The sequence below is a fragment of the Falco rusticolus genome, chromosome 1 (genome assembly GCF_015220075.1).
Source record: "Falco rusticolus isolate bFalRus1 chromosome 1, bFalRus1.pri, whole genome shotgun sequence".
NCBI lineage: Eukaryota > Metazoa > Chordata > Aves > Falconiformes > Falconidae > Falco > Falco rusticolus.
This window is the reverse complement of record NC_051187.1, coordinates 104,044,273-104,071,483: the sequence shown is the minus strand read 5'-3', so window position 1 is coordinate 104,071,483 and position 27,211 is coordinate 104,044,273. Positions and strand designations below refer to the sequence as shown.

General features: G+C 38.4%; 1 protein-coding gene across 6 annotated transcripts; it reads right to left on the bottom strand.

The window, feature by feature from the left end:
- Nucleotides 1-297: 297 nt before the first annotated feature.
- On the bottom strand, nucleotides 298-27,163 carry LARP7 (La ribonucleoprotein 7, transcriptional regulator). 6 transcript variants are annotated; one of them, XR_005105186.1, is made up of 14 exons: nucleotides 27,031-27,163; nucleotides 22,603-22,830; nucleotides 21,041-21,141; nucleotides 20,848-20,931; nucleotides 18,604-18,768; nucleotides 17,841-17,949; nucleotides 15,938-16,309; nucleotides 14,941-15,070; nucleotides 12,118-12,275; nucleotides 11,094-11,212; nucleotides 8,221-8,380; nucleotides 5,724-5,815; nucleotides 5,459-5,578; nucleotides 298-732 (listed from the first exon to the last, which is right to left on the bottom strand). XR_005105186.1 is itself a non-coding variant. In XM_037393343.1 (13 exons), exons 2-13 carry the CDS (start codon nucleotides 22,808-22,810, stop codon nucleotides 652-654), a joined length of 1,779 nt encoding a protein of 592 aa, XP_037249240.1. In that variant the 5' UTR covers nucleotides 22,811-22,830; nucleotides 27,005-27,161; the 3' UTR covers nucleotides 299-651. The 6 variants fall into 6 exon arrangements, 5 of the variants coding, with proteins under 5 accessions (XP_037249240.1, XP_037249260.1, XP_037249251.1 ...); XM_037393343.1 differs by lacking the exon at nucleotides 5,459-5,578 and having other exon boundaries at nucleotides 299-732; nucleotides 27,005-27,161; XM_037393363.1 differs by lacking the exon at nucleotides 5,459-5,578 and having other exon boundaries at nucleotides 299-732; nucleotides 22,603-22,818; nucleotides 27,005-27,161.
- Between the last annotated feature and the right edge of the window lie 48 nt (nucleotides 27,164-27,211).

Sequence of the window (27,211 nt, the reverse complement as noted above, 5' to 3'; positions counted from 1 at the left end):
TAGAGTTACCAGATACAACAAAGGCTTTGTTATTTCTTCCCCTGAGGATTCTTCTAAAAAAAAAGTAGCTAAATTCAGTTTTGTGTGCACTTCATGAATGTAATTTTCTTCCAGACTTCTCAGATTTTCTGACAGTCCTAGCCACTTTAAAATACATGGAAGATTATATAGTCATTCTACTGTACTTTTCAAGTCTAATGGACTGAACAGAGGCCTAGAGAGGTTTACTTAGCACAAACCAGTTTTACTACTTACAGCGTCATAAAGCAGACCAAAGAATTAGAGATGCACAACAGAAAATTTCTTGAGCATTTTATTCCATAACCTATTGTATAAAACTTCAACATACAAAAAAAACCCCAAAACCAGAAGTGAGCTAAAGCAAGATCTCATAATACATTTTTTCCAGAAAGCTTTATGTAAAGGCTCAGAAGCAGTAAACATTCAGCCTACTTAAAAATGGGATTCACAACAGTCTTTATACTTGCAGCCTGCAGAATTACGAATCACATGGACCAGGTTTTGACGGTTTCTTAGAAATTATTTAGTTGCTATAAGCCGTGGTGTTTGTGAGATTTATTTTCGGTTGTGTTTTGTGGTTTTTTTTTTTTAAAAAAACTAGTTCACTTCCAATATCACAATCCGTCTTGGTTAGTTATCTTCAGTGAAGCGAATATGTTTACTTGTTTGCTGCGTCTTTTCAAGTCTCATTCTTTCAGCTTTAGCGATTAACTGCAAACAGGAAAAATATTGTAGAAAAGATTAGAGGAAAATTATATTGCTACAATTTTATCTTACACTAATGAACATACTATTCACTGATTTACCAAACTTCATAAGAAGCAGCTTACCTTTGAACAGCTGAGCTAACCCATACATTTGAGAAAAAAAAAATAGTTAAAAGCAGCCCCGCTATAATTCATTTCAGCATTGCCTCTGAACCGTCAAAAATAGTAAGGCACTCTTCAGCCTCTGGGCAGTGCAGCACCTTTCATTTCATCCCTTCTTCCTCCCAACATGGTTGAAGACAACAAAATTACAATTTCAAAAAAATCCCAAAACACAGTCTCCCACAGCAGGTTAAAAAAGCCCCTACCCTTCTATTAGATTTGCATTGTTACTGATGTAAGAAAAACAAGGTCAGCCCATAACAAAACCACTGTATGAATATTACGTCATTTTCTACACTCAGTTAGCAAAGAAACAAAACCACTGAAATCCAGATGGGGACTATCCCTCAGGACAGGAAAACAGCACAATACATATCACAACCGTGCTGAGAATTAATCTCAAGAAATAACGGTGCAGTTTGGAGGAACACTGATGCTAGGAATCCCTGATTCAAAACCCTGTCTGACCAGGGATTTGTTTCCAGTTGCATTTTAGGGAGATTGCCTAAATTACTAGGGTACCTGGGTTAGCTGCTCCCAGTACAGAGGTAGGAGAAACACTCTTGTGGAACATAACTAACCTGGAAATTTTCAGTTTCTGTGGACTGTGTCTTCAGGCAGAAAACAAAACACTGAGAATAACATTGAAAGCATACTTGTTTTTAAAGCTCCATAATAGTAGGACATTCACAGATTCAACCACAGCACTGCAACAAAGTCATACTAATACCCAAAGCAAAGGTACAAGCTTTGTTACCGCACTGCCCCACCAAGATTCCTTATGAGCTCATGAGGTAACTGTTAAATGAGTAAGATTTCAAACAAACAAAAGAACCCAAAACAAACCAACAAAACAAAACAACCACAAAAACCCAAAATGCAAGTAACAAGGCAGGCTTTTTAATCTGAACAAAAAGTGAGAAAGCAGGAAACTCCTATTAATCTAGGCACATCTGTAACATCAGTATAAAGCCACATTAATTTCTCTGATGGAGACTACTAAAACTTATTAGCTGGTGCTTAAGTAAAGGGGCACTTGCTCACCAGACAGTCCAGTAAAGAATTTGCTAAGACGTAAAAAGAGTCCCACATAAATCAAATTATTTGCTATTTATCCATATGGCTAGCCACAGCTATGTCCTGTACACATTGCATCTTGTACACAGCAGGGAAGCCCAAGGAATCCTGCTGCACTGATTAATGCCATCAGGAATTACGCTCTGCACTGATGTTGCGTGGATGTATTGTTTGCTGTGCTGCAATGTAAGTACACTGCCAGCTTTACCTGTAGGTCCCCCTGCACCCCCCAGCATTTAACTTGATTGCAATCCTTCATGTGTTCTCAACAGCATCGGGCCATAAATTCTGGTAAATTACTTTCTCAACCATTCTCCAGAAGTAAAACCGATCTAAATATGTAAGAGTTACCTTTACTCTCTGGTATCTGAAAAAGGGATTTAAAATGTTGAACTCTAAAAAGAAGCAATGGTGGCTCATTCGTTTAACATAAGGGATGGACAATCACAAACACTGCAAGGAAAGCTCTAATACATGAACTGCCTGGTTCATACCAGTGAATGTTTCTATACCAGCACATCAGAATTTGCAACAGGCCTCATGGATTCCCATTTTCAGCTAGTGAATCCATTATCAGCACCTCTTTTTAAGCACACCACTACGCATGTCTCCAAACAGGTACCCAGCCCCTCCTTTGTCAGCCACTTCAGAGAATCAGGGAAAGGGGCTTATTTGTGCTCTCCCCACCGGCACACAGACAGGGAACTGGTCAGTCCTGCAAGGACACAGGCCCCGAGCCCCAGGCATAATCAGGAGAGAATAGTGTGGGCTGTGCCCAGGCATTCCCACTACCCTCCTTTCCCTTACATTTTGCAAATTATTTTACCCTTCACAAATACCCTATTCTCACTTGCTCACCAAATGCCTCTCACTTCTCACCCCCACCCCCTTAAACTTCCTCCTTTCCTTCTGTGTAAGGGGGTGTATAAGGTGTAAACTAGGTTCAGCAGCACCTCCCCCAGAAGACAAGTACCCAAATGGAAAGCTTGCAGGCACACAGGCCTTCACTTTGTGAACAGCAGACTTTAATCAGTCTGGAGACTTTAAGGCTACAAACTGAGGAATTGCTTTAGGTCTCCATAAACTGGCACTACCCTGAAGAAACATTTCTGGCAGGAAGGTTTTTAATCTGTATCACTACATCGCTAAAGTTTTTTTTATCACACAGTTGCAAAACAGATTAAAGAGGACATGGATTTGGAAAGGGGGGACCACACACTTGACAATGAACGACCAGCCATGGGGAAACTGCCAGACACTGACACTTTTTTAACTCCAAAGGATGGCTAGGCATTAGCCACAAATTCTAGGGAACTTGGCATATATAGTGGTTTTGGGGCATTTAGTTTATTATAAGTACTATGCCAGAGAAAGTAAAATCTCTACCACTTGTTTTTTTTTTTTTTTTTTGGGGGGGGGGGGAGGGCGCGGGGGAAGGCATTAGCCAGAAACCCTCTGCTGAAGTTACCATTAACCCTTACTCTGGTGTGCCACAGGACCCACTGTAGGACAGCCAAGTAAGCCTATACTTTTTAGAACACAAGGAAAAAGAGGAATCTCAAACTGCTTAGGTTACAATCAAAAGCATCTCTGTGCTCTGTTACTGTATCGTGCCTGTAATGGGATGCATCCATGCAACAATATGTTAAGTATTACTATAAATACTCACATTGACATCAATGCAGCTATAAGAGCTTACATGAATGTAACTTTTAAGCCTACATTTAAACACTAACTGAAAAAGTATAAGATGCCGTCTTTACTATAAATATAAACCACCTAATAGGCAAATGCTCATCTTCAAAAAGAGATCTTGTAAGGGATTTAAAAACCTTTAACAGAAAAGATCTTTACAAGAAAGATATACTAATAGCATATTCAACCGCACATGTTTAATTAGAAATCATTATATTACTTTCCTCCTTCCTTTTAATGTGACCTTCAAATGAAGTCCACTTGTGAGTACTTTGGAATAAATTTCAAATAGAAGATTATAATTAATATTAATGAACAGAAGAAGAAACTTTTTCTCATTATTAGTCTATAGTTCTGGAATGCAGGCTGTAAAAAAGTAATGGAAGGGTTAAACAGCAAGGCATTCTTTTCTTGACGTTTTGCTTAACAACGTTAGCATTTAAATAGTATTCCCGAAGCTTTGAAGTTAACACCTCCAGAGTTGCAAGGTGATGGGTAAGGGGGAGGAGCAGGAGTTTGCACCCTAGCTGCTGCTATTGTTAGGCAGAAGTGAGACGGTTTATATTTGCAAGCCTATATGAGGTATATTACTGGACAATTTACACCAGTTTGGTCAACAAATACCATTCTTCAAAAGATGAAGAACAGACACTTGAGAGCAGGACACCTACAGTCCAAACTGGCCTCAAAGGTGTCACTGGCACCTTCTGTTAAAAAAAGTAAAATACATTAAAAAAACTGAAAAAAACCTGGCAGCACTCTGTAAAAGGCTCTACAGCTGTACAGTTTTCACATTCCCTTACTGCTTATATTAAAGAATAACAGCTAAAGCCAATGCCATTTTTGTGCTTTTAAGAAAATTAAATCAGTCATTTGGGGAATTTTTTTTTGCACAGAACTAGATTCATTTGTCTATGTGATCGCTGAAAGAACATTTTGACAAACAAGACGATATATGAAAATATGCCTTGTGCAAGACAAGTTTTGAGCTGTACAATTACTGTTCCTTTAGGTCCATGTAATATTTGTCAATTATACACGGAACAACTAGGAAATGTTCACTATTGCGTGCATCACTGCAGCATCTAGGAAACAGTAAGTCTCAAAAGTCACCAGCAAATAACTAAGGTCAGATGATTTTGAAGTTTTGCAAGCAACAGCATAAAGATTCAGGCTAAAGCAAACTCAGAAGCCTTATCTGCAATGTTTGTGAAGTAAATCTAGCAATAAAATGTCTGTGAAATACTCTTTGGCTCCTCTCTGTCAAGTAAAGGATCTGCCTGACTTAATCAAGAACGCCTCACGCCTGGAAGGATCTTCTGGGGCAGGCATGGAGACGACAGCCTGCAAGTTCATTGCACGCCTGGAAGGATCTTCTGGGGCAGGCATGGAGACGACAGCCTGCAAGTTCATTGCAACACTCTTGTCTACACTGTGGCCTGAGAGGCTTCCCAAGGCTGGAAGGAAACTGCACTAGATGTGAGCCAGTTTTGGTCTGGAAGCTGCTCAGCTACGGATGCTCACAGCAGCAATCAGATTTTTCTGGATCAGAACACAGACACACTAGTGCATAGACTCTTGACTAAACTAGGAACACAGCCTTGCTCACCATAGCATGGAACTATGCGTTTGTGTAAATTGTGAGAAAGAGAGATTAACTCTGAAGACAACCATTTTCTCAATCATACTAGAGAATTAAGACCGCAGCACTAGACTTTTACTACACTACAGCAAATGAAAATACTTAATTTTTAAGGAGCTCATCAAGACAGAATTTTAAAGGAAATCCAGCTTACAAATTAACTTCATGCCTTTAGTCGTGGACAACTTCCTCTGATTGTCTCCATAAAGACAAGCCTTGCATTTGGCAACAGGACCAGGACAGCCAGACGTTATTTTGTGGCTGTAAAACCCTCCTGCAAAGTCAGTAGAAAGTGATTTAACTGGATTAAATAAGGACCCAAACACTAAAGTATCAAAGAAATGCAGACCTACACAGAAACAGAGTTGTATTTTCAACCATGGCTGTAAAGGGAAAAAAAAAAGTGACTTGCAGTTTACCTTCTCAGTACCCCGTTTCTTTTCTCGAGGCTGGTTAAGTTTAGCTTGTCTGTCCACTAAAATCTTCTGCCAGTAACGTTGTTCATGATCACCTTGAAAAATGAATTAACATTACAGTACATGAATAAAAGTATTAAATGCAAGTGGATGCAGTGTTTTCAGCTATGAGAAGGAATCTTTACACAGGTGAAAATACTTTTTAGGTTTCCCTAACAGGTATTTCCATCAGTCTTAAATTTCCCAGTCAGAGAAGTCACACAGCATTGCAACATCTGACCAACACCCACCAAGGTGAATAAAGAAAGGAAAAACTTAAAATCAGCTTAAAGCTGATGCCAAGGTCTCTGTCCTGTACGAGTTGGACAGGACCTGAATTGAGGGCCTATGCATTTTATTACCTCTTCAGTTACAAACCCTGGCTATCCAGTACTAAATTTTCCTGAGCAAGGAGTTTCACAAACTTAACAAGAAGAACTGAGGAAATACGCAAACATCGCTCCCTACATGTAATTAGCAGGAGCTCAGTTTCAGCTAAGGTTTCACCATAGCACTTGGAGGTCCTTTGATTTACTATGTACTCAACCTCTTCTTTATTTTAAACAAATCAAACATTAAAAAAAAAAAAATTACTCTAAGAATGACTGTGATTGTTTTGTTTTATCAAAACCATTGTCAGAAGCAAACTCTGGGAACTTAATGGGCAGTTGGGAATATTTAAACGTGGAGGGCAATATGAGAGGAAATAAATTTGCAGGTTTTTTCAGAAGCTGTTTTGCAGTAAGAAGCAGTTTGCCACCGTTTCTTCTAGTCTGTGCTATAACTATCATGACGGGAATTATGTGATGTAATGTTGTACAGTCTCATGGGAAATCCTCAGTTACAGGAAAGTTTCCAAGTGATCTTGGAAAAGATTCCCACAGAAGTTATGGAATAATTCTAAGAACCGATTTTGAACACATTTTAACAGATTTATTTATTCATTCAACCACAGTAACACCTACTAAACATTATCACAGATGCTTACTATATTGTCAGATGAAAATCTGAGGACATTTAGTCAAAGTCAAGTCCTAAAAAGTAAAATATTACTGGGAAAGCTCTAGTCCCTGCAGTAGGGAGCATTAAAGGTTCTTTCTCTCTCACCTCTGCCACCAAGAGAAGCTGAAATCTTTACCGTGAGTCACTCCTGCGTTCTTTAGAAGCCTTTCCATTCTCATTTCAATGAACCAGTTAGAGAAAAAAATAATCTTAAAACTATGAATGGAATGCTCCTACAATGTAGTACTTACTCCTAATCTACTACTACACTCTTCTATATGAGGATACAAAATGAGAGAAAAATACACACTACACACAGAGCACAGAGCTGTAAAATGGCATATTTCAAGTTGCTTCTGGATCTCTGGAACACAGAACACTCTGGAGACATATCTATCTCCAAATGACATTAGCAGCATTCAGTGAGTCTCAAACTTCAATTAACTTTGAGATTATCATGAAGGTTAATTCTTCCATTATTCTCTTCCTTCTGCAATCCTTAATCGACATTTACAGGGGTTAACATTCCTGCATGCATGGTATGGGGCCCTATGTGAGGATCTGTGCAGGAGTGTGTTAAAATATTTAAATCCACAGATGAAGAGAATCTCACCTAGACCATTTTACCTGTTCTTTCACACATTTAGGATTTTTAGTGTATGTCTAGAATGTAAAAGTTTTATGAATACAGTAACAAAGTTTGAGAGACTTCCCTTCTCCCTGCTTCTTCAGCCCCTCACTTCCATAAAGAGGTTTCTCTAAACTTGGAAGACTAGTCCAATCTAATGCAAGATATGAATGTAGAACACAGAGTAATTTCAGAAAAAAAAAAAACCAACGAAACAAACAACCCAAAAACCAACCCACACATTAGGATGCTGTTCCAACACCAGTCAGTAAAAATTTTCGTGTAAATACAATCTTAAAAAGGTATACTTTGGCATAAGTTACTCAATTTCCTGAAAAAAAAGGAAGATTATTTAGAAGGCAAGTGCTAAAACCTCTGTAAGTGTACCCATGCTGTTAGATCCTTGCCCTGTTATTTCACATGTAAGTTCAGTATTTTCAAGAAAATCTTAATTTAAAGTTCTTTGGTATCATCAGAATGTTGTATTCATAAAGCTGAAATGTGAATTAAATTCTACAGTTCATTGCCACTAAAAGCAACATTAAAAAGTTAATCTCAAAACAACACAACTAACCTGATAAAAAAGCAAAATATTTTCTGCAGAACAGTGGCATAAAAACCCATTTTGCTACTTTGTAAGAATAATAAATAATAAATAATTTTGGTGTTTGTAAAATAAGCAAAATAAGACGACTCACGGGAAAAAAAATAAAAGCAGTCTTTTCTGCAACCAAGACATCTAAACATACTCCTAAAGCTACCTTGCGACAGAATCCATCTCACAGCACTTAAAGTCTTCTCTCATACTAGCATTAAAAAAAGAAGTCTTACCAGTAAGAACTTCGAATTTCCAGTTGTTTTTGATCTGTATTTCTTTGTATGATCTCATGACAATCTGGGCATCTTCAGGAGTGTTGAAACGGACATGACATTCTGTGTCTCCCTCCAGCATGTCAACATAAGCAACGTCAGCCAGCACTGCCAAAGCATCCTATCAAAGCATGTGAGATAACACAGACCATAAACAGACTTTAAAAAATAGAATATCAAGAGAGTGAGTTTTTGACCATTCAATTTGTAGGTCACTGATATTTTCAAAAAAATGAAACAAAAGCCAGTAAATGAACTTTTACATTTAATCAATGAATCTCTTGTGAAATACTTTTGAATATATCTTCCTGAGAAGGTTATAACTGAATTCTGATTTATGACTCTACAACATCTGTTTATCTTTCATCCTGCCCTCCAAGAACAATTCAAAGCAGTAAATACTGAAGTTGCTATTTTTTTTACGTAAGAATAACTTTACTAATGGAGCACCAGTAATTACCTATTTATTTAAATACCGTATCTGCATGGACTTTTTTTTTTTTTAGAATTATTTGTGTACTATAACACTGATATATGCCAGTCCAACAGAAAAGTAATTTCATTCTATGCACAAAATATATAAAAGCAAGCTCATTCACTGCAGATTATGTGAAATGAGTAGTAGTAAACCAACCCTTCCTATCTTTATGAAATGACCTCTGCCTGAAAATTTTCACTGACAGCTGAAGGAGGAAGAGTCACACATTCTCTTTCAGATGAAGTACTTCACTTGTAATACCTGCTGTTAGGGAAATTAACTGCCACCACACATTCCTAGTCAATTTTTTTCACAGCAGGCAGCTCAAGGAAGATGCCTCTATTCAAGAATTGCACATTGGTTTTAACCCTCCACTACCAAGGACAGCCTTAAAACAAAACAAAAATTAAGTGCCAATACTGTTAAGATCATTTGAGAGCCAACCAAAGCTGTTTTTCACTCTTAATTCTGGTACCCCAAAGTCATGCTTACGTGGAAACAGCAACGACACAAACAGTGTACTGGAATTGGCAAATGTTACAATCTCTGACAAGCATCTTAAAAGCAAAATAAAAAAAGCAGTGAAGAAATCAACCCATCAAAATTATAATAAAATTGGCCTGTAAAGACCTTTTCAGTGTGCAGAAGTAATTAAGCCTGCCACAGAATCAGAAATCAATTCTGGAAGTTTATTAAGAGAAAAATCCTAGATGCATTGCCTTGTGGCAGTGTTTGCTGTAACTGTGACAGTCCAGAACACAGAAGAAACAAGATTTTGTCAAAGAGTTGCACCTTCCATTAAAGCAACTAGTATGGCCAGAAAAATCCAGTAAGTATTGAGAGTAGTTTGCAGCTTCCACTGCTGACCCAAAAAAGAACTGCTGCACTACAACAATTATTGCTTCTTCCAACTACAGTTGTATTCTGCAATTGCATGTCTCTCTAAAAACGCTGCTTCATTTGTATGGTAACACTTTGTAAGCTATTTTGCTTATCTACTTATTATGGGAACCAAAGACATGATCAATAATGACAAAGGCCAACCTAACCTTTCATAAAGTGTGTCTTCCCTGAAACACTTCCCTGAAACACTTCCCTAAAACTAAACCAAAAGCATAACTAGGAATACCTGGATTTTCAGCTGTTGTGGGAACAGTAAGCTTACCCCCCAAGCACAATACGTTGTGACACGAACTTAACACTGTAAGATAGATGTATGCTACAGTCAATTGGGCCCTCAAACTTTAACAGTGACAACTACTACATTCTCTCAGTGCCTCCAGCACTCAGACAACTGACTACAAATATACCCAGGCAGATAAGACTGATTAAATTGAAACCCTATCATCAGTTTGTTTTCAGTGAGAGAGATGGTCTCTCATCTTGCTTAGATTCATGCACACACTAAACTTCACAGACTTGCAAGGAGCCAGTGACTTCAAATGCACTACATTATAAATAAATACGGTTTGCCAAGTCCTCTCAGAACTCACATTTTGAACTAAACCCTCACTGTCCTAAGTAATCTGAATATTTATTCCAACATGAGTTTAAGTTGTTAGAATTCCAGTTGTTAATTCACCCAACTGGTGAATATCTGGAAAAAGCTAATTATTTCCTTTAGAAAGCTTAATATTTTCATTTCAAAAGGATGCACATTAAAACTGCTATTTTCCTTAAAAGAGAATATTTTAACACGTGTTACTTTCATATCAAGACAAGAAACCAAACCTATCTGAAACACTTTTTTTAAAAATTGAGAAAAAAGAGCACTTGCCATAGAGGAGGAAAAAAAAAAGAAATGAGTGAATGAATTACTGGACAAGATCTACTGCTGTCACTCTCACTGAGATGGAGTTTCTGTAATTGTAATTTTTTTACTAAAAAACAAGACATTTTTTCTCATGCAGAGAGCATTTTCTTGCCCTCAAATTCCTCTTAAGGGTAAAAACTCCAATATACTTCTACAGATTTCTTTACCTGGATTGTGCCAGAATGACTGGCCCAATGACAAATACAGAGCAGTACACCCCACTTTGTCTTCAAAGTCTCTTTTTAAACTGGAAAGAACGACTCACCCTCTAGAGCATTATTTTCATTATAAACTTGACATTGCTCAAAGCACTCTAAAGGCTGATTTTTGCTTTGAAACACCCTCTTTACCCTATTTTGCCGTTGTAAAATCTGCCATTAACAGGTACTAGAGAAGAATCTGGACACAGCTAGTGCCCAAACAAATTAAAAAAAACAAAAGAAAATCTGTAAGACTTGTTTAAATGGTATTCCATATTCAAACATTTGTGGGGCACTGCAAGAGGAAAGGCTAACAGCTACCCTGAGGTTACAAAGGCATTACCTTGATCTGCTTCCTGCCCGGCAGGGGCTCAGCGCTAACGATCTTCACAATTACTCCGCTGACGAACTGAGGCCCCATTGTGTTAGCCTTGGCTGGAGGGGCAGAATCTCCACTGCTGGCTGTTCCATTTAAAAACAGGTGAAAAATAAGAAAGTTTTTTACATACATTAGTTTGATAAACGAAAGGTGCTATGAAAGCACATAAGCAACATGATGTACACATGAAACGAACCAAGGGGCATCAAATATTGTTCGGCCGTTTTGGTTTTGTTTTTTTATCTAGGGTCATGACTTTAAAAGGCAAAGTCAATGTAAGTGGTGGTGGGTGGTGGTGGGGGAAGCAAACAGCTCCAAGTAAGGAATCTTAAAGAAGTTTTCACAGCCTACAGGATCATCTTATAACAATATTTTATATTCTATTGACTACAGTTACTAGTTGAACCGTCAGATCTAAACCGATTAAAAATCAGCAGACAGGTACTGAAATGTCAGTTTTGAAGTTAGTGAAGTAAAGAGGATCCAGAGCAAAAAACTAACTCTGAAAAATGCAGAAATTTAACTAAGAGGGCATATTTACAAAGCTACTTTTAACCATAAAGCCCGTAAAAAAATAGCTTGCGATTGGGTTTGAATGACTTGACTTAAATTATTTTTCAAATCACTGCAGGTATAGTTAAGACTAATTAAATCATGTCCAAATTACATCACCAAAAAAGCTCAATCCTGACCACTCTCTCTGAATCTTTTATAACTACGATTCTCTTAAAAGCTGCTTGAACTTAAAAAGTGCTACTGGAATAGGCTGAAATGACTTGTTTAGTCTTTACTTATAAAATTCCTTAGTCCCCATCTATCTAAATGAAGGCGGGGTTGCTTTCAACAGTATTTTGCATTCAGAGAAAGGACCAGCATTATGAAAAATAAAACCATTTTGCAGTGTTTCTGGAAGACCAGAGCCTAAAAATCACGTTTGCGTACTAGAATCATGAATGAAAAACGCAAAAAACATCACAAACAGGATTACATTTGTTATTTTGAGACTGAGACTTTTTCTGTGCACAAGATTCTGTTTCCATCTCTCCCACAGGCTCAGGTTTGATTTGAGACATTGTTTTCTTTAAGGAGGCCATACTGGCTTTTTGAAGGGCCAAATATTCTTGCTTCAAATCCATCCACTCGGTCCTATAAGCAGCAACACAGGCACAGGATGTCAGTTGTAAACAAGAAAACAGTGTTTAGAAAGTCAATGATAACTTAAGACAAAACAGTTTACAAATAGCTTAAGCTGAACTTGGTGAGCAGTGTCTTACCATCTTCCTGCACTTACACCAAATAAAGCCTTGCCACTACCTGCATTTTTATTATTTAGCTTTAGCTTTTCATATTCTAGGCAAGTTCTAACAAGATCAAGCTATTATGTGAATAAAGTGACTCCCAAATTCGGTTTATGTATTCAGAGGGCATACAGAACAGCTTGGCAAACTGTGTTTTCTGCTAAAATTACACGGAGAATAGGTACTAAATTAAGAGTTAATTCAGAGACAGTGAACTCTTCATTCACTGAATTAGTTCAGTGAACCCACTCCTGCTACTATTTTAAGAATCAGTCACTTATTTTCTAGCGAAATCATTGATGGAAAATCAACAACTGGTTAAACTTGCCAAAAACCTAGCGAGACAAGAACATTCCTTACTATTCAAATGCATTTTGGTTAAAAAATACCACCACATGGAAGCAATTTATATATTTACATACATTTAACATGGAGATGTTTCTGCAAACAGCTAGAGCTTTGCTCCAAAGAAACACAATGCCTATAGTGCCACTGTGAGAATGACTCATTGTTACCCTAATCTGTGCTATCAAACAAGCTGATAGAGGATTTTTAAAGAGGAGGATATCTTGTGGTAATGGTTTTAGCTGTTAACATTGACAACTGTATACTTCAAAAAAGCATCCAGACTCACCCAGGATCATACATTCTCAACAGAGCAAAGACATTAAAATAACAAAAGACCCACGTAATGATTCTTCGAGATAAAAAGGCAACACCATTCCATAGGAAGGTATGGTATAAATACAAGCTCAAGGAGGTACTTGTTAACTTGAGTCGAAGGAAGAGGAGACCATGTGGAATGAGAGTCAGGCAAGTATTTGCGATGTCTTATGCTTCTTTAAAACTTTTGTTTCCCCTGCCCTTTAGTACAGTTAACTAAAATTTAATTTAACTATTTGATGCAGCAGTCTCAAAATCTCGGCAGAAGGGGACAATCTTCGTTGATAACTACCGCTTTTTGTGGACCCCTTTTACTTTAACATGGAGGTGCTTTCTGTGATTTAAAAAAAGTAAGTGCTTCCATGTTTTAGTAGAGGTGAATCTTGATCGCAATACTGAAGTACCATCCAGGATTTTACTTCGGTTGCAGCTAGATTTTTACATCCGGAAAAGAAGAATTTTGCCCATAAGCTGATGGAAGGCATGCTTCTCCAACAAGATCCAACAAGTTTTACCGAACAAGATGAATTTTTTCAGTGCCCTGCATGTTCTAAATTTGAAGTATTTTTTTTTCAATTTTGAAGGACTCCCTTCGCTTTAACATGGAGGTACCTGCTGCCTAAAAAAGTAAGTGCTTCCATGTTTCAGTGGCGGTGGATCCTGATTTTTTTTGAACACATTACTAGAAACTGCTACAGTTCAAAGAAGCCTACTTACAGTATTACACCTGTGTTATCATAATTCTGTGTATGCCTTGTTTTTTGATTTCTGGTTTTGTGTATTTTGTTACCATTTGTCTCCCCTTAAGGACCTCCACAACTTAAATGTGGATGTACTTGCTTTGTTCCTCAATAGTAAGTGCTTCCATGTTTTGGTGATGGTGGATCCTTTTTTCTCAACTTAACACTTTGTAATAAAAAAAAATCTGAAACAAAAGATGTATTTGCACTGCACACGTGGCCTCCACAAGTTAAAACGTACACAGTTGCATCACTGAGCACAAGATGGCAAAGAAATGGCAAGGACCCCCTCTACTTTAACATGGAGGTACTTGCTGGATGACTAAAAAAGTAAGTGCTTCCATGTTTTAGTTGTGGTGACTCCTAAGACCCCAACAGAGACGTGAATATTTCAACTTTGCTGCACTTTTTGTTCCCCGTTACTTCAAAGAAACCAGGTGTGATTTACAGTTACTGGTACTTGATTAACCTTCAGCTACAGGCTAATACTGTTGCTAACATGCAACTCTGTTGCTCAAAACCTGGAATTGCACTTTAGCAATGGTGATGGACTGTAAGACAAAACAATGATTTAAAAAGTCTCGATTTAAATTCTTGAAAATTTGAAACATTTTGAAACCATTGTATGACTATAATAAACTCAAGATTTTTTGACCTGGGGGGAGAAGTTTGCTGTAACTGAATTCATATAACTGCACTCTTAAAACAAACTCCACACAAACACCTTAAATAAAGCAGCAAGACTAAAAATGTTCCGAATGCCTAAGTCTTTTGCAGAAAAGACATAGGTGACTAGCTTGCAAAAAATGAAGGACAAATGGGCAAAATTGTACTGCAAGACTCTTGCAGCCTAAAAGCCAAGCAAGCTGAGCCCACCCAGCCTGCCTAATCTGTGGATCAATCAAATGTAACAAGCTGGGGATCGTTAGTGGGACAGTAAAAATTCATTACTGAAAAATAAGCTAGCCCACCCACCTACCCAATACTTGAGAAACTGCCTGCAGTTTGCTCAGAAACTGGACGGTCAAATGCTCTCCTATATATACAAATACAACACTCCCCCACGCATTAGCCACCCCATAAGCTAGTCAGTTATGTTACATAACCTACTTGGAGAGTACTCTGAGCGGAATGACTTCTTCACCCATTTTGTGTCTTTCTTTGTGTTTTTTCTTGTGTTTCCTTTTAGATTTTGAAAGGGATGTGTCTTTTTTATCTTTGTCATCTTCTGCAGAAATGTCTACATTAAAAAAAGTCCAAAAGTAAAATAAATAAATGTTAATGATCTAATTGATAAAAATATATGGGTAACGTATAAAATACAGCCTGAAAGTAAATATCGCTATGCCATATCAAGAAAAAAATGCTGCCTATTTCTAGGTCATTTGCTCAACTACCTTGATTTTTTTTGAACCCGAATGTGATTTAAACACAGCTTTTAATCCCATCAATTAGCTTTTTTTTTCCTTATATAAGGAAACTGGGAATCAAGTTGTCCAGATTTCTATACTGTCACCATTTGCCTAGCCTGACCATTTAATGCATACTTTGCTTAAGTGAGGCTCTTTTTTCAGAGTTAAAAAGTTTCTGCCCTATTCTCCATGTAACTTATCTCCTTGGAATGACTCATTCCCAGGTTTAAATTTAACTGCAAGGAACACTACATATTCCTTAACTGACCTTGTTGTGCCTCCACCTTATCAACCATTTTTCACTTACTGACCCAAGCAGAACAAAGTTTTCAGTCTTTCAAAGACAGAAATTTTAATCTTTCACCAGTGCTTTTACAGTGTAATAAACCTACTGGCCGCCAAAAAGGGCAGTTCACTAATGCATCTGTATCACACAGATTGCACTTCTTACATATTTTTTGCAACCCTCTTTCTTTGTTACCTCCTAGCATATCAAGGTTCCTATTTATTTAACTTGGGTAGCTACAAATACAATTTTAATTGCAAATAATGTGATTTTTTTTTAACCCAAGCTTTTATCCTTATTTAGACTTCTCCCTCATTACTAAGCCTACCATTTGTCATCTGTAAGGGATATGTGTGCCATTTAATTCATGCATATAAACAATACTAAAAAGAGATGCAAGAAACCTTACCGTTGGAATCTTTCGGGGCTTCTGATTCTTCTTTTACAGGACCTACTTCATCCTTCTGAACAGTCATCTTTACTTTTGGAGTTGATGTCTCACCATCTCCAGAGCTGGTTCTTTTTCTCTTCCCTGGCCTGCTTTCCCAAGGTACCTCTGAGCTTTCTGTTCTGTCCCATTTTCTTTTCTCTCTCTTTGAGGGCTGCCTGTGAGTCTCAGTTCCTTCCATTTCTGAACACTCTGATGAAGTCCTATGTCTTTTAGACTTGGGTACTTGCTCTGTTGAAGTATTAGTGTTTGATTCCTTTGTCTCTACAGCTGCCTGTGCGCTGCTCTCTTTCTTGACTTTGGATTTCTTTTTTTTCTTCTTTTTCTTCTCTTCTGCATTAAAAATTACAATATTTAAAACTGCCAATGATTAAAAAGTAGATAGTGACCTAAGTAAACAATCACAGTATCACGCGTCATGATAATCTGGGATGTTAAACGAAATGCCTGTCTCTGCCATCTCTAACTACAGAAGAGATGCAATACTTTGTCCCAAATTTCTTCCTAGGCATTTTAAGCAGAGGAGGAAAAAACCGCCATAGATAAGACTCTCGGTCTCACAAAGTGACCTCTGGGTCACAAGGGCAGCTTGACTACAGGATTCCTGAAGTACTTTACTCTCAAACTAAAAAGAAATGAGCTAGACTTTGCTTGTCCTTAACAAATGCAGATTTTGTTATGTCATCCCTTATTTCTCTTTGAGAAGAGATATCTTCCTCATTACAGGCAAACAACAAAGACAAGAAAATAAAAAAAAAGACTGCCAATTTGAATTCTGAGAATAAAAGGAGATACTCTCCCAATGAACTATGTAATGAACAACTATTTCCCTGCTAAAGAACATTAACTTAACCAATCTGAAAAAAACCAAACTATTTTCAATACTATCTGCTTGCTTCTAAGTTGCAACAGGCAGGATGCAGTATGAAGCAATACAGAGCATCTTAAGTGGGGTTAGGTTAAAACATGGTTCAAAAAGCAGGCTGCTTCTTAGTAACTATTAAACCAAAAAAATCAGTTACTGATGAAACAAAGAATGATAGTGAGGAATGCAACATATGATTCTTCATCATTATCCTTATGAAGAAACTGGGAAGATGTCTGGGAAATCAGAAACAAGGAAAAATGTTTCAGTGATTAAAGTTGTAAAATTCTGTGATGCTTTGTGAGTTATAGTAGATTGTATTTATTGGAAACATGCTTAACTGTGAATCTGAGATTATTTTCTCAGAAATACCCTCCAGGGTTTTTTGAGTAATTATGAATCATGTAAAGTCGAATTGTAAATATACTGTGAAAAGTTAATTCTGCTATAGACTGCTCTGCTCACATAGCAAGAGTTGCAAAGAGGAAGAAAAGCAAAACACCATTTTTGTACTTCTCTCACAGCAAGTTTCAGCTGAGAACACTGCAAGGTTTGCTCTGAAACACTGATCACTGTCAGCTAATCACAAACCCATCTGAAGACAGCACTACCATTTTAAATATAATTTTGCTCTTGCCTGTATATTTCCCTTCAATACTAAGTATTTTTAGAACAATCTATCAGATTTGATTTTTGCTAATACTAAATGCTTAGATAATGATTTATTGTGCAGTCTGAAAGCTGCTCTGCCAGCCTAACAATGACTAATGGTGGCAGATGAAAAGAAATTAAGGTGCTTTATCAAGCAGGAAAACAAAAAGGCAGAAGTTTACTGTATTTTAGGTTTACACACTTTCATTCTTAAGCCTACACTGGCCAATCAGCAATGTGCCTTTTTACAGAGTTTTTAAGAAACATGAAATAAGACTGCATTAACACAGCAGTTCAAAATTCTCTCTTCAGAAGCTGAGGCACAAAACGTAACTTCATCACACTTACCTACTACACTGCTGTTACTTGTATTCAGGGCAGGAACAGGCTTATTCTTTACTGTTTTGGGGAAAATCCCCGGTTTTCGTGGTGCTTCTTCTGGTGGATTATTCAAAAACTTAAAAAAAAAAAAAAAAGTAGCAGCAATTTCAAGTCCCCACACCACTACTAAAAAAAGCACATTTTCTTTTTTTGAAGAATTTCCATCAAAGTTCAGATCAACAGTCCTACATTCACTGAAGAAAGACATAGTCCCTCCTCAGGACTCGAGAGGCATAAATTGTCCTTTCAGTGGTGTGGGTTTTGTGGGTTTATTGGGGTTTACTTTTTAAATGATTCATATTATTAGTGTGATATCTTTAAACATGTTAACATTGTGATACAGATGTTTTCTGACTTTCAAATCACATTTAAATACAGAAAATTAGGTAAGATCATGCCTGTCTGATGAAATTTAATAGCCATTGTACTGTTGCACACACACAGATCTCTCTTTCTGCAGAGAATGCCAAAAGTGGCTGACAAACTATTCCAAAAAATACCCACGATGCTTCTACTAAGTCTACTAAGGTTACTAACAGAATTACACTTTTAAAGAACTGTGGAATTGATTGGAGGTCTGGGGGTAGTAAACAGGAAAATAAATCCTGCTAAGTTAAGTTTTTAAATTATGATATTTTAAGAATTCAGTAGATGAACTAGTAAAGATAACACCACAACACAAAGTGACAATCACGAAGAATGTTAACAGACCAGAGGCACCATTACTCACCTCAATAGCTTTCTCTGCTTGCTCTTTAGTTTCAAATTCAACAAAAGCAAATCCCTTTGGATCACCACTTGTTTTATACCGGGGTATACTGACATAAACGACATTACCACACTTTCCAAATACCCGCTCAATCCAACTGTGATTGACATTTTTGGGAAGCAGCTCCTAAAAACAAGAAAAAAAAGAAAGAAATGTCATTTTCTCAATACTATGTTACTATTGTATTGGATAGTTTGCTCTATCACCCAATTAAAAAGCTGTCACAACAAAATGCATCCAAGTTTGGGGCGACAATGCTGAGAAACTTTATTTCAGCAAGCATTCCTGTTGAGAGGTCATAGTATTCAGTTAGCTAATTAATTAATCCAACATAGGAATCTTTCACCTACTCCGTAGTGAAACAAAGCTTACCAACAGTTGGACTGCTTCTGCTCCCCCCCACTGCTACATACCAGTCCTTTAACACAACTTAACATTTCTGTAATTGCAGTTTGAAGAGCAGACAACTCATACACTGGTCTTCAAAAACAAAAAACCCCACCCTTTTTGGTAGCAGCAAGGTAAGAGGTTGCTACACATTCTCTAAATAAGATCTCTATGAATTCAGTAACCTACAAAAACACACCAGTTATCTATTTCGGTCTTACAGAATAACTTAATATTAAAAACCATTTAGCTATGTACTTTAGCTACGAATAGACTATGTGGCTCATTAAATTTAGAATATCTTTTCCAAAAATTATACGGAACACCTCAAATATTTTGTCTAAGCAGTCCCTTTAATCATGTTGGGGAAATACTATGCCTGGCACATTTTACTTAAAAAACCCCCAAACTAATAACCTTTCCTGGGCTTTTGTTAAAGAATATAATGATCGGAGTAATCCACCTTCTCTTTACTTGAATGGGCTGGCATTTTGGTCAGGATTATTATGTATCCTCATCACAGAAAGCTTAGTGCCTGTTTGAAATTACTAATTCAGCTGCTAAACAGCTACAGGTATATACCTAAATTGACATTAGTCATGAAAAACTTTCTTTACAGAGAATGGGAATTCCACATTGGCTTCAATTCTATTAAAAAAAAAAACAGCATAGAATTTTAAATAAGTGACAGTTGAACCATCAGATCTCTTCCCATGCTACCACTTAAGTGGCTTAACAATATGATAATAAACTGTTTGACACATTTGAAATGTCATGTTGGGATGGGAAGTTTTTCCAGCAGCAGAGCTATTTTCATTTCAATTAATGAATCATTTCATTATCAAGGTAGCGACAGGACAGTGTGCTATTGGGAAGATTCTTTTTTTTTTTTTAAAGTCTCAAATAAGACTAGCTCATTTAGGTAAATTCTGCCTTTAAAAGGATGATGTTTGTGTGTTACAAAACCAAAGGCACTTGCAGTAACAGCATTATTTAACAGATCGTACTTTCTAAAGTACCCCTGATGATCTTGCAAACTCTGCCAGATCTTGTTTGATAAAACTAATATTATTATTATAAAGGTTTGACTACATTAACATAATTTGTAAATATTTTTTGGTACCAGTGCTGGTCCTCTAATGGCATTAACTAGAAAAGCCCAGTGAAAAGCAGTAATAGCTAAATGAAAGTGTGTTTTTTCTTACAGCATGTGAAGCAGCTCTTTGCTCAGCGTTTACTTATTTAAACTGGTACAAGACATCAGTGTACCAAAATAATCCCTTTCTTGCATGGCGACTGCCAGCGCTCACCTGCCTTTACTTAATTTATTTTCCTTACGTACACTGCACAACCAACAGCAAACAGCCACCTGCCCACTTTCTCCCTGTGTTAAGAAGAATACTGATGCACAAGTACACTTCCGATAAAAAAAAATATTTACTGTACTTTAACCCCACTCCATGGGCCTTAGCATTACAAGTTCAGTAGACCTATAATGCATTTCCCTCCTTCGCACTGTCGCCCCCTTTCGGTTAAAAAAAAAAGACAATAAAATTCTATTAGCTTTTATAATTTATGTAAAAGTTTCTTGTAGATGTTCTCAAAGAAAATCTACCTTCTAATTCTGGTAAAACTATGTGGCCGCTTTATATTGGTTTTATTGCTTTTAATAACCGTAAATAAGACTATGCAATTAGATTGTCAGACAACACAGAGCAGGTTTTGCACTCTTAAGGAATTAAAAGCAACAAAGTTAGTTTCCACAGTTAGAAGTAAGGCACTCTGCCAGACACGAGGTGTATACAAGTAAAACCTTACCACATAGACTGTACGACTATCCACATCCTTTGGTTGCTCACCCAGTGGCTGGCGTCTTCTGATCCTAGTTCCTTCTAAATCCAACTGAAAGTAATAAGAAATAAACAAGCATTTTCCATAAGTTATCACCTACTTCGGTACCCTTGTCATTATTACTCCAGCATCAGAACTACAAAAGTAAAATATTAAATACCTCTACAACAGATGAACTTTTAACTGCTCGAGCTATCAATTTTCCATCGGTAGTCAATTTTTTCATTTTATTGAAAGAAACAAGAAGCGATATGTCAACATCTAGGGATTAAAAAAAAAAAGTGCAAATGATGAAATCATGGTACTCTAGAAAGCATTAGTTATGTGTTCTAATCGAACATTAATGCTCTGCTAGTATTTTTGTGAGACAATCTGCAAGTCATAAGTGCAGTATGCAACTATGCTGCCAAGGATTTACAGAAAACTTTTGCTGTAAAAATTAAAGCTTCAAGGAAACCCACATTTAGTTGTCTTTTGTGCTAACCCTTATCAAAGGAATTTTGTTCTTTTACCTCCCCACTGATAACTATTGTCTTTGCAAAGAAAGGAAGAAAACCCCCTTTCTGATGTAGTTTTACAATACAAAACCAATTTGCATTGAAAACATGCCTCTCCAAGTACCCAATAAGTGTTTAGCCCAGTCTTCCCAACACAAAAGAGTCCCTGGTTGCACTTCAGTTGCCATGAGTCATGCTGCTTGACAGAAGACTATGCAGTATTAGTTTTAATAAAAAAAGTTACAAGATATCCGAGCTCTAGTATCTTCAGAAAACGTAGGGTAAATCTTATCCCTCTGAAGGCTGTGTTTTTAAACTTTGCTTGAAGTTCAATATAATTGAGGACTATAACAAGCAATTAGAAGGTACACTTTTCACACAATGCAACTGAACGAATGATTTATACTTCAAATAAATATGGAATCCTTAAGAAAACAAAAATAAGTACACACTTTTGGAAATTGCTATTTTTTTTTTCTGATGGAAAATGGCCACCTCTTTTTACAGACATACCATACTAGAGGTATGTCTAGAGTTCATCCAGCATAACACAGTTAACTGAACAATTATATGGATAGACTGCATTTACCACACATGTACTGTTTTTAAAAGCAAAAGCATACTAGTCACTGCAGCTCACGTGTAAATTAAATTTCTCCAGAAACTGGCAGTTTCAGAACCAAGCTCAATTTCCTACTCTGAAGTCAGATCAACCATGTCAAAAATCGTCTAAAGGAAAGAGACCCACAGTAGCCCTACATGCAAATACACCATTTCTCACACACCAAAGTTGTGCAGAAAACACAAAACCCCAGTATCTTTAACCACAAATCCAAGTGATGTTTTAATTTCTGCATATATGTAACCTACAAGTAAAGTACTGTACCTCCAAGGGCAAAATGACCCGTTTGTTTGCTTACTCTTAAAATTATACAGTTCAAAAGACAAAATTGTGTCTCCCTGTCATTTCTACTCTGGTAGATGCCTGAAACTTATGGTTAATAGTAAAAGAAAGGAAAAGAGAAACACGAAATACAATTTCTAAAAACTGGTACCAAGCTCTGCTTCCTGAGGTGCTAATCCTAATGCTGGCGTCCAGCATGAAATTACTGTCTTCCCCAGGAGTGGACATGCACTTCAAAACAACTTGTAACTGTCACCAGCAACACAGTGAAGAAGAAAGCAAAACTTTCTATCTATTGAAATATACTGAATATAAACTTACAGCCATCTCTGGACTTTTCTATTTGTTCTCGGAGAAATCTGTCTTTATGGAGATTAACATCACCAAACCAGAAATCCACTTGTTTTGCTATATCTGCAAGCACCTGTTTAACCCTCGACCTCTTCTTTTTTTCTCTCTCCTTTTTCTGTTCAGTGCTTTCTTCTTCCATGGCTTTGTCTCTTGCAGTTTCAGTCTCCATTCCTGTCATTCTGTCAAGTTGAATACAACCTTTGAGAAAAATCAAAATATTCTTATTTCAAGGAGTAAACGTTCTTGTTTTATTTTTTATTAAATACTTCATGCATCCCCTGTGAGACTACATGCCATTCATTATTTTACCATATTGTAGCATAGAAAATGTAGAAAAAAGCATAGAGATCATGAGGAACATTAGGTCACACAATAACTGCAGTGAAGACTAAGCTGGAATTCATGCCTCATGGAACATAGTAGTGCCCTTTAGCCACAGAGATTCACTGGAGGTAAGGTGGTACCAAACCGCAGGCTTTTCTTTTAAAATTCGTACAATCGTGTTAATTCAGAATGCCTAATGAACAGTCTGCCCTCTGCATTAGATTTCTAATATCAGCTTTCAAACTTCAGCAGCAGTCATAGGATTCACAGTTCCAATTGCTTTTGCAAGTTATCAGACAAGCAGTGCTATTAAAAAAAAATATATACATATATATATACACACACCCCTAAGTGAATTCTTTAAGGCACTTGTGCAGGTCACAAATTGTGTTAGTAATACATAACTTCCCTGTTAACAGAAAAGCAAGCTATTTGCTAAAGAGAGCCTACAAAAAACTAAATCTAAAAAGCATACAATTTCCTTCCTCATCAACACATTGTCTCAGACTTGAAAAAAAGTCAGAAAATTTGTTCTCCACCCCCTGTATCTCCCAGTACAAACCATTAGAAAGAAAACACAAAAACCCCAGAGAACTATACACTTCAGAAATTACCCTTTTCTACAGAAGGCAAAGCGGGGTGGGGGGGAAAGGTGGATTATATAGACGAATTCTGTAAAGGCTGGCCAAAGAACCATGCTCAGCAAGCATATATCCTAAATCCAATGGCTGCAAACAGGTTACACTGACACACATACAGCAGCTGAAGAGCTTGTCGCAAAAATTTATGGTAAAATCTCTAAATGAGAAGCAGATATTAATCCTTGTAAAGACATAGCTGACATACATAGCAGGTCTGATAATAGTAAGTTTGTTTTTTAAAATTGTCTTTGTTATGTCAAAAATGCAAACCACTATTAATTGCCAAGGCCCTACCAAAGCACAGTAATTAAAAAAATCTTCCAATCCTGCCTTTTAATATGTTCTAGCACAGTTTTACTCACAAGTCCCTGTAGCAATCAGTATGTGCTACCCTTAAAAGAGATTTTTTTCCTTTCTTTGATTAGGGTTCTTCCATCAGCTGTCACTGATTTTAATGGCAAACCCAAGTTGTTAGTACCTCAGAATCAGGACCCTAGAATTTAGGGACTAACTCAACAGAAGTGACTTAAATGTACAGGTTTACCTTGAAAAATATAAAACCTTTTCAACGCATCAATTCGTCTTTATTTGTACACATTTCCGTTCAGTGTAGCCAGTCAGTCCTCCTTGAAAACTGTCAGTCACCACAATACCTCATTTTACATGAGCAAAACAAAGCAATACTGCCAAAAGCAGACAGCTTCTCGAAAATGAAATTAACACAAAAATTAAAGTAATTAATGTAGCAATCATCATATGAAAGACTTCTCAGCTCTCTGCCAAGGTAACATCGAAAGAATTGCGATGTGCAGTCATGAGAGAGGAAGCCCACCTCTACAAGAGGATGACAAAAATGGAAATGGTCTTCAAATTATTGTGCAAATCAGGCTTTCTTAGCCGGATATCAGTTTCTCTCCCTGCTGTGAGCTGACCACTCAAGACAGCCAAAGGTCAACAACTACCTTCAAAAGATAAGCCAGGTAAAACTCGCAACTGCAGCAGAAGTTCAGGCTCCATTCAAGCCCTTCAGCAGGGTACTGATATCAATAATCAGCAGAACAATATGCTACTTAGCTGAGGGTTATAGTGAGTTGCACCACTAAAAGTAAAGGATCATTATGGGATACTTTTAGTGGCTGAACAGCATTAAATGACCACACTGACATATAATAGCTGTGGCTTATGTAAAGTAAAGCTATATTTTAAGCAGCCATCTCAGTGTTGCACACATTTTGAGCCACTTAGCCTTGAAGCTTCCTTCCCAGGAGAAAGGTTCTCATTCAAGCTTAAGAAAAACAGTTGCAAGCTGTATTCTGGGCTTCCCCCCCACCTCTCACTTTGTGTTACTTGCTTTAAAGATGAAGCGTTGGGAACATTACTTTGGAGGAGCTTGGAAATACAGAGTCAGAGAAACTGTCAGCTATGAATCTATCATTAGAATCTGTACACAATCTTACATTTAGTACTGAAATGCTCATTCCTGAGACAACACTAAATTAAAACTCAAGATTTAAGAAAATACTGTTTTTAAGTAACCATGTCAATAACTCATAGTGTTTGCTTTTTCAGTTGTTTTTTTCTTAATTTGTAATCACTCTTGCAAATCTCAACTCATCAATGAAAGCTGCAATGCCAAGGCATAAGACAGTCTGTATTTTTGAATTGTCAGCTCTTACACCGCCAGCCTCGCAACTGCAAGCACCATTCTGATAAACAACTAAAATCAGCAGAAAGCAAAACCTGGGTCAAAACCACTCTCTTAAAGCAAAACAGCTGACATGTCTTAGCTTTCCTCAAATGAAGTAAAGTCACAGTGCCTCTATGTGAAACCAGGAAAAAGGGGGACAATTAAGCAGGGGGAGGGAACCCTAAGAAAGCAAAGATAATTTAAATTAAATAATGCAGGTTCACGCAATCTATAGTATCTATACTCTTTAAAAGGTAAACTTTAACACATTGTACACAGCCAAGCTCCCAAACCAACTTCTACTGTTAAAAAGATCTAGAAAAACATAACCAAATTTAACTGTAAGCTAGGCTCTGGAAGAAACAGGGTTCCAGCTATAAAATATCCTTTTTGATATTAAGCATTGGTGCAAATGCTTGCTTGCTTTGGACTTTTTAAATAGCAAAATGGGGCAATGTATGGGAGAAAGAATCATTCAAAATACTTTTTACACTATGAAAATTATTCCATACGGTCAATGGCAACACATCCTCTCCTAGACATTTACTCCAAAATGAAGGCAAGTATTTAGCAAGCCTGAAACTACTTTCAAAGACACATTCTGTACTCCACCTTGGGTATTCTTACTCTAATATTTACACAGGCAAAGCTGCAGAAGTTTAAGTTCCTATCCTGCCTTGTAACTTCACTCTGTGAACCAGTTCAACTCTGACCTGAGAAGTTGCCATTTTCTGGTCCTCTCCTGCTGGATGAATAAGGTAAACCAACTCAATAAGGAGCTGAATAAGCAGCAGAGGTGATGAAGGAAGCAGCAGGAATATGCACTTGGGAGCAGGATGGGAGGGGTACAAAAGCAAGACATTCTGCTGCCTATTAGCAGCTGCACTCAGACTGTCCCAGAAGCACTGCACAACTGTGGGAGAACATCTTCTTTACACTTCGAAGGGGAAACGCAGAATGCGAAACAGATTTTTCTAACCTCGACTTAACCTTTGCCAGCCCAACAACTAGCCAAATGTCTGCTCCCCAGAAGGCTGCCCACCATACATTTTGCCAGCCGCACCAGTACTGACCACTGCAGGTTTCAGTACTGCCGCTGCCATTGCTTATGGACCTTGCATACAGAAAATAGCAAAATAAGCACACATCGGCTGGCCCAAAGCCAGCCCCTCCCCACGTCTCCCCTCAGCACGGGACCCGCCCCTCCCCACACGAGGCGGCAGGTCATGCGCCGTGCGAAGGCAGCCCAGCCAGCACCGCCGCCTTTGCTTCACCTGAGGCAAAGTCACCACAGAGCCCCCGGGAGGCGCCGAGGGACAGGGGCGGTTAGAAAGCCTGAGGGAGGCGCCACACGCACCGGGAGAAGCGGGCACCGGGAGGGAGGGAGGGAGGGAGGGAGGGAAGGATGCCCAGGAGACGGGCACAGGGGGGCGCTGAGGGCCGCCGCAGGTGACGAGGCACGAGTGGCGCTCCCCGTCGGGCACCCACAAGGGAACGACGCTGCCCTGACCGCACCGTTCCCGCCCTCCGCCTGATGGGCGCGACCCGCCGCCCCAGCACGCGCAGCCCCCTCAGCCCAACGGCCGCCGCGGCGCATGCGCCCGGGTGTGGGGGTGTGTGTGTGTATCTGTCTGTGCCAGTGTGTGGCGGGGGGTCCGCAGCGCCCCCTGCCTGCGCCGCCGCCGCCGCACACGCCTGCCCCCCACCTCGTCCCACTGACCTGCCGCCGCGCCCGGAGGGACTCACCAAGCGACGTCACCGCAGGGACACCGGGCCCAGCCGTCCGCGCCCGCCTCTCGCAGCGGGGCCCTGCCCCCGCCCCCTCCCGCCGCCGCCGTCGTCGTCGTCGTCGTCACTCGCTGCGCGACACACGGCCCCTGGAACGATCGCGGCCCCGCGGCAGCGCCCCCGCATGCGCAGCGCGGCA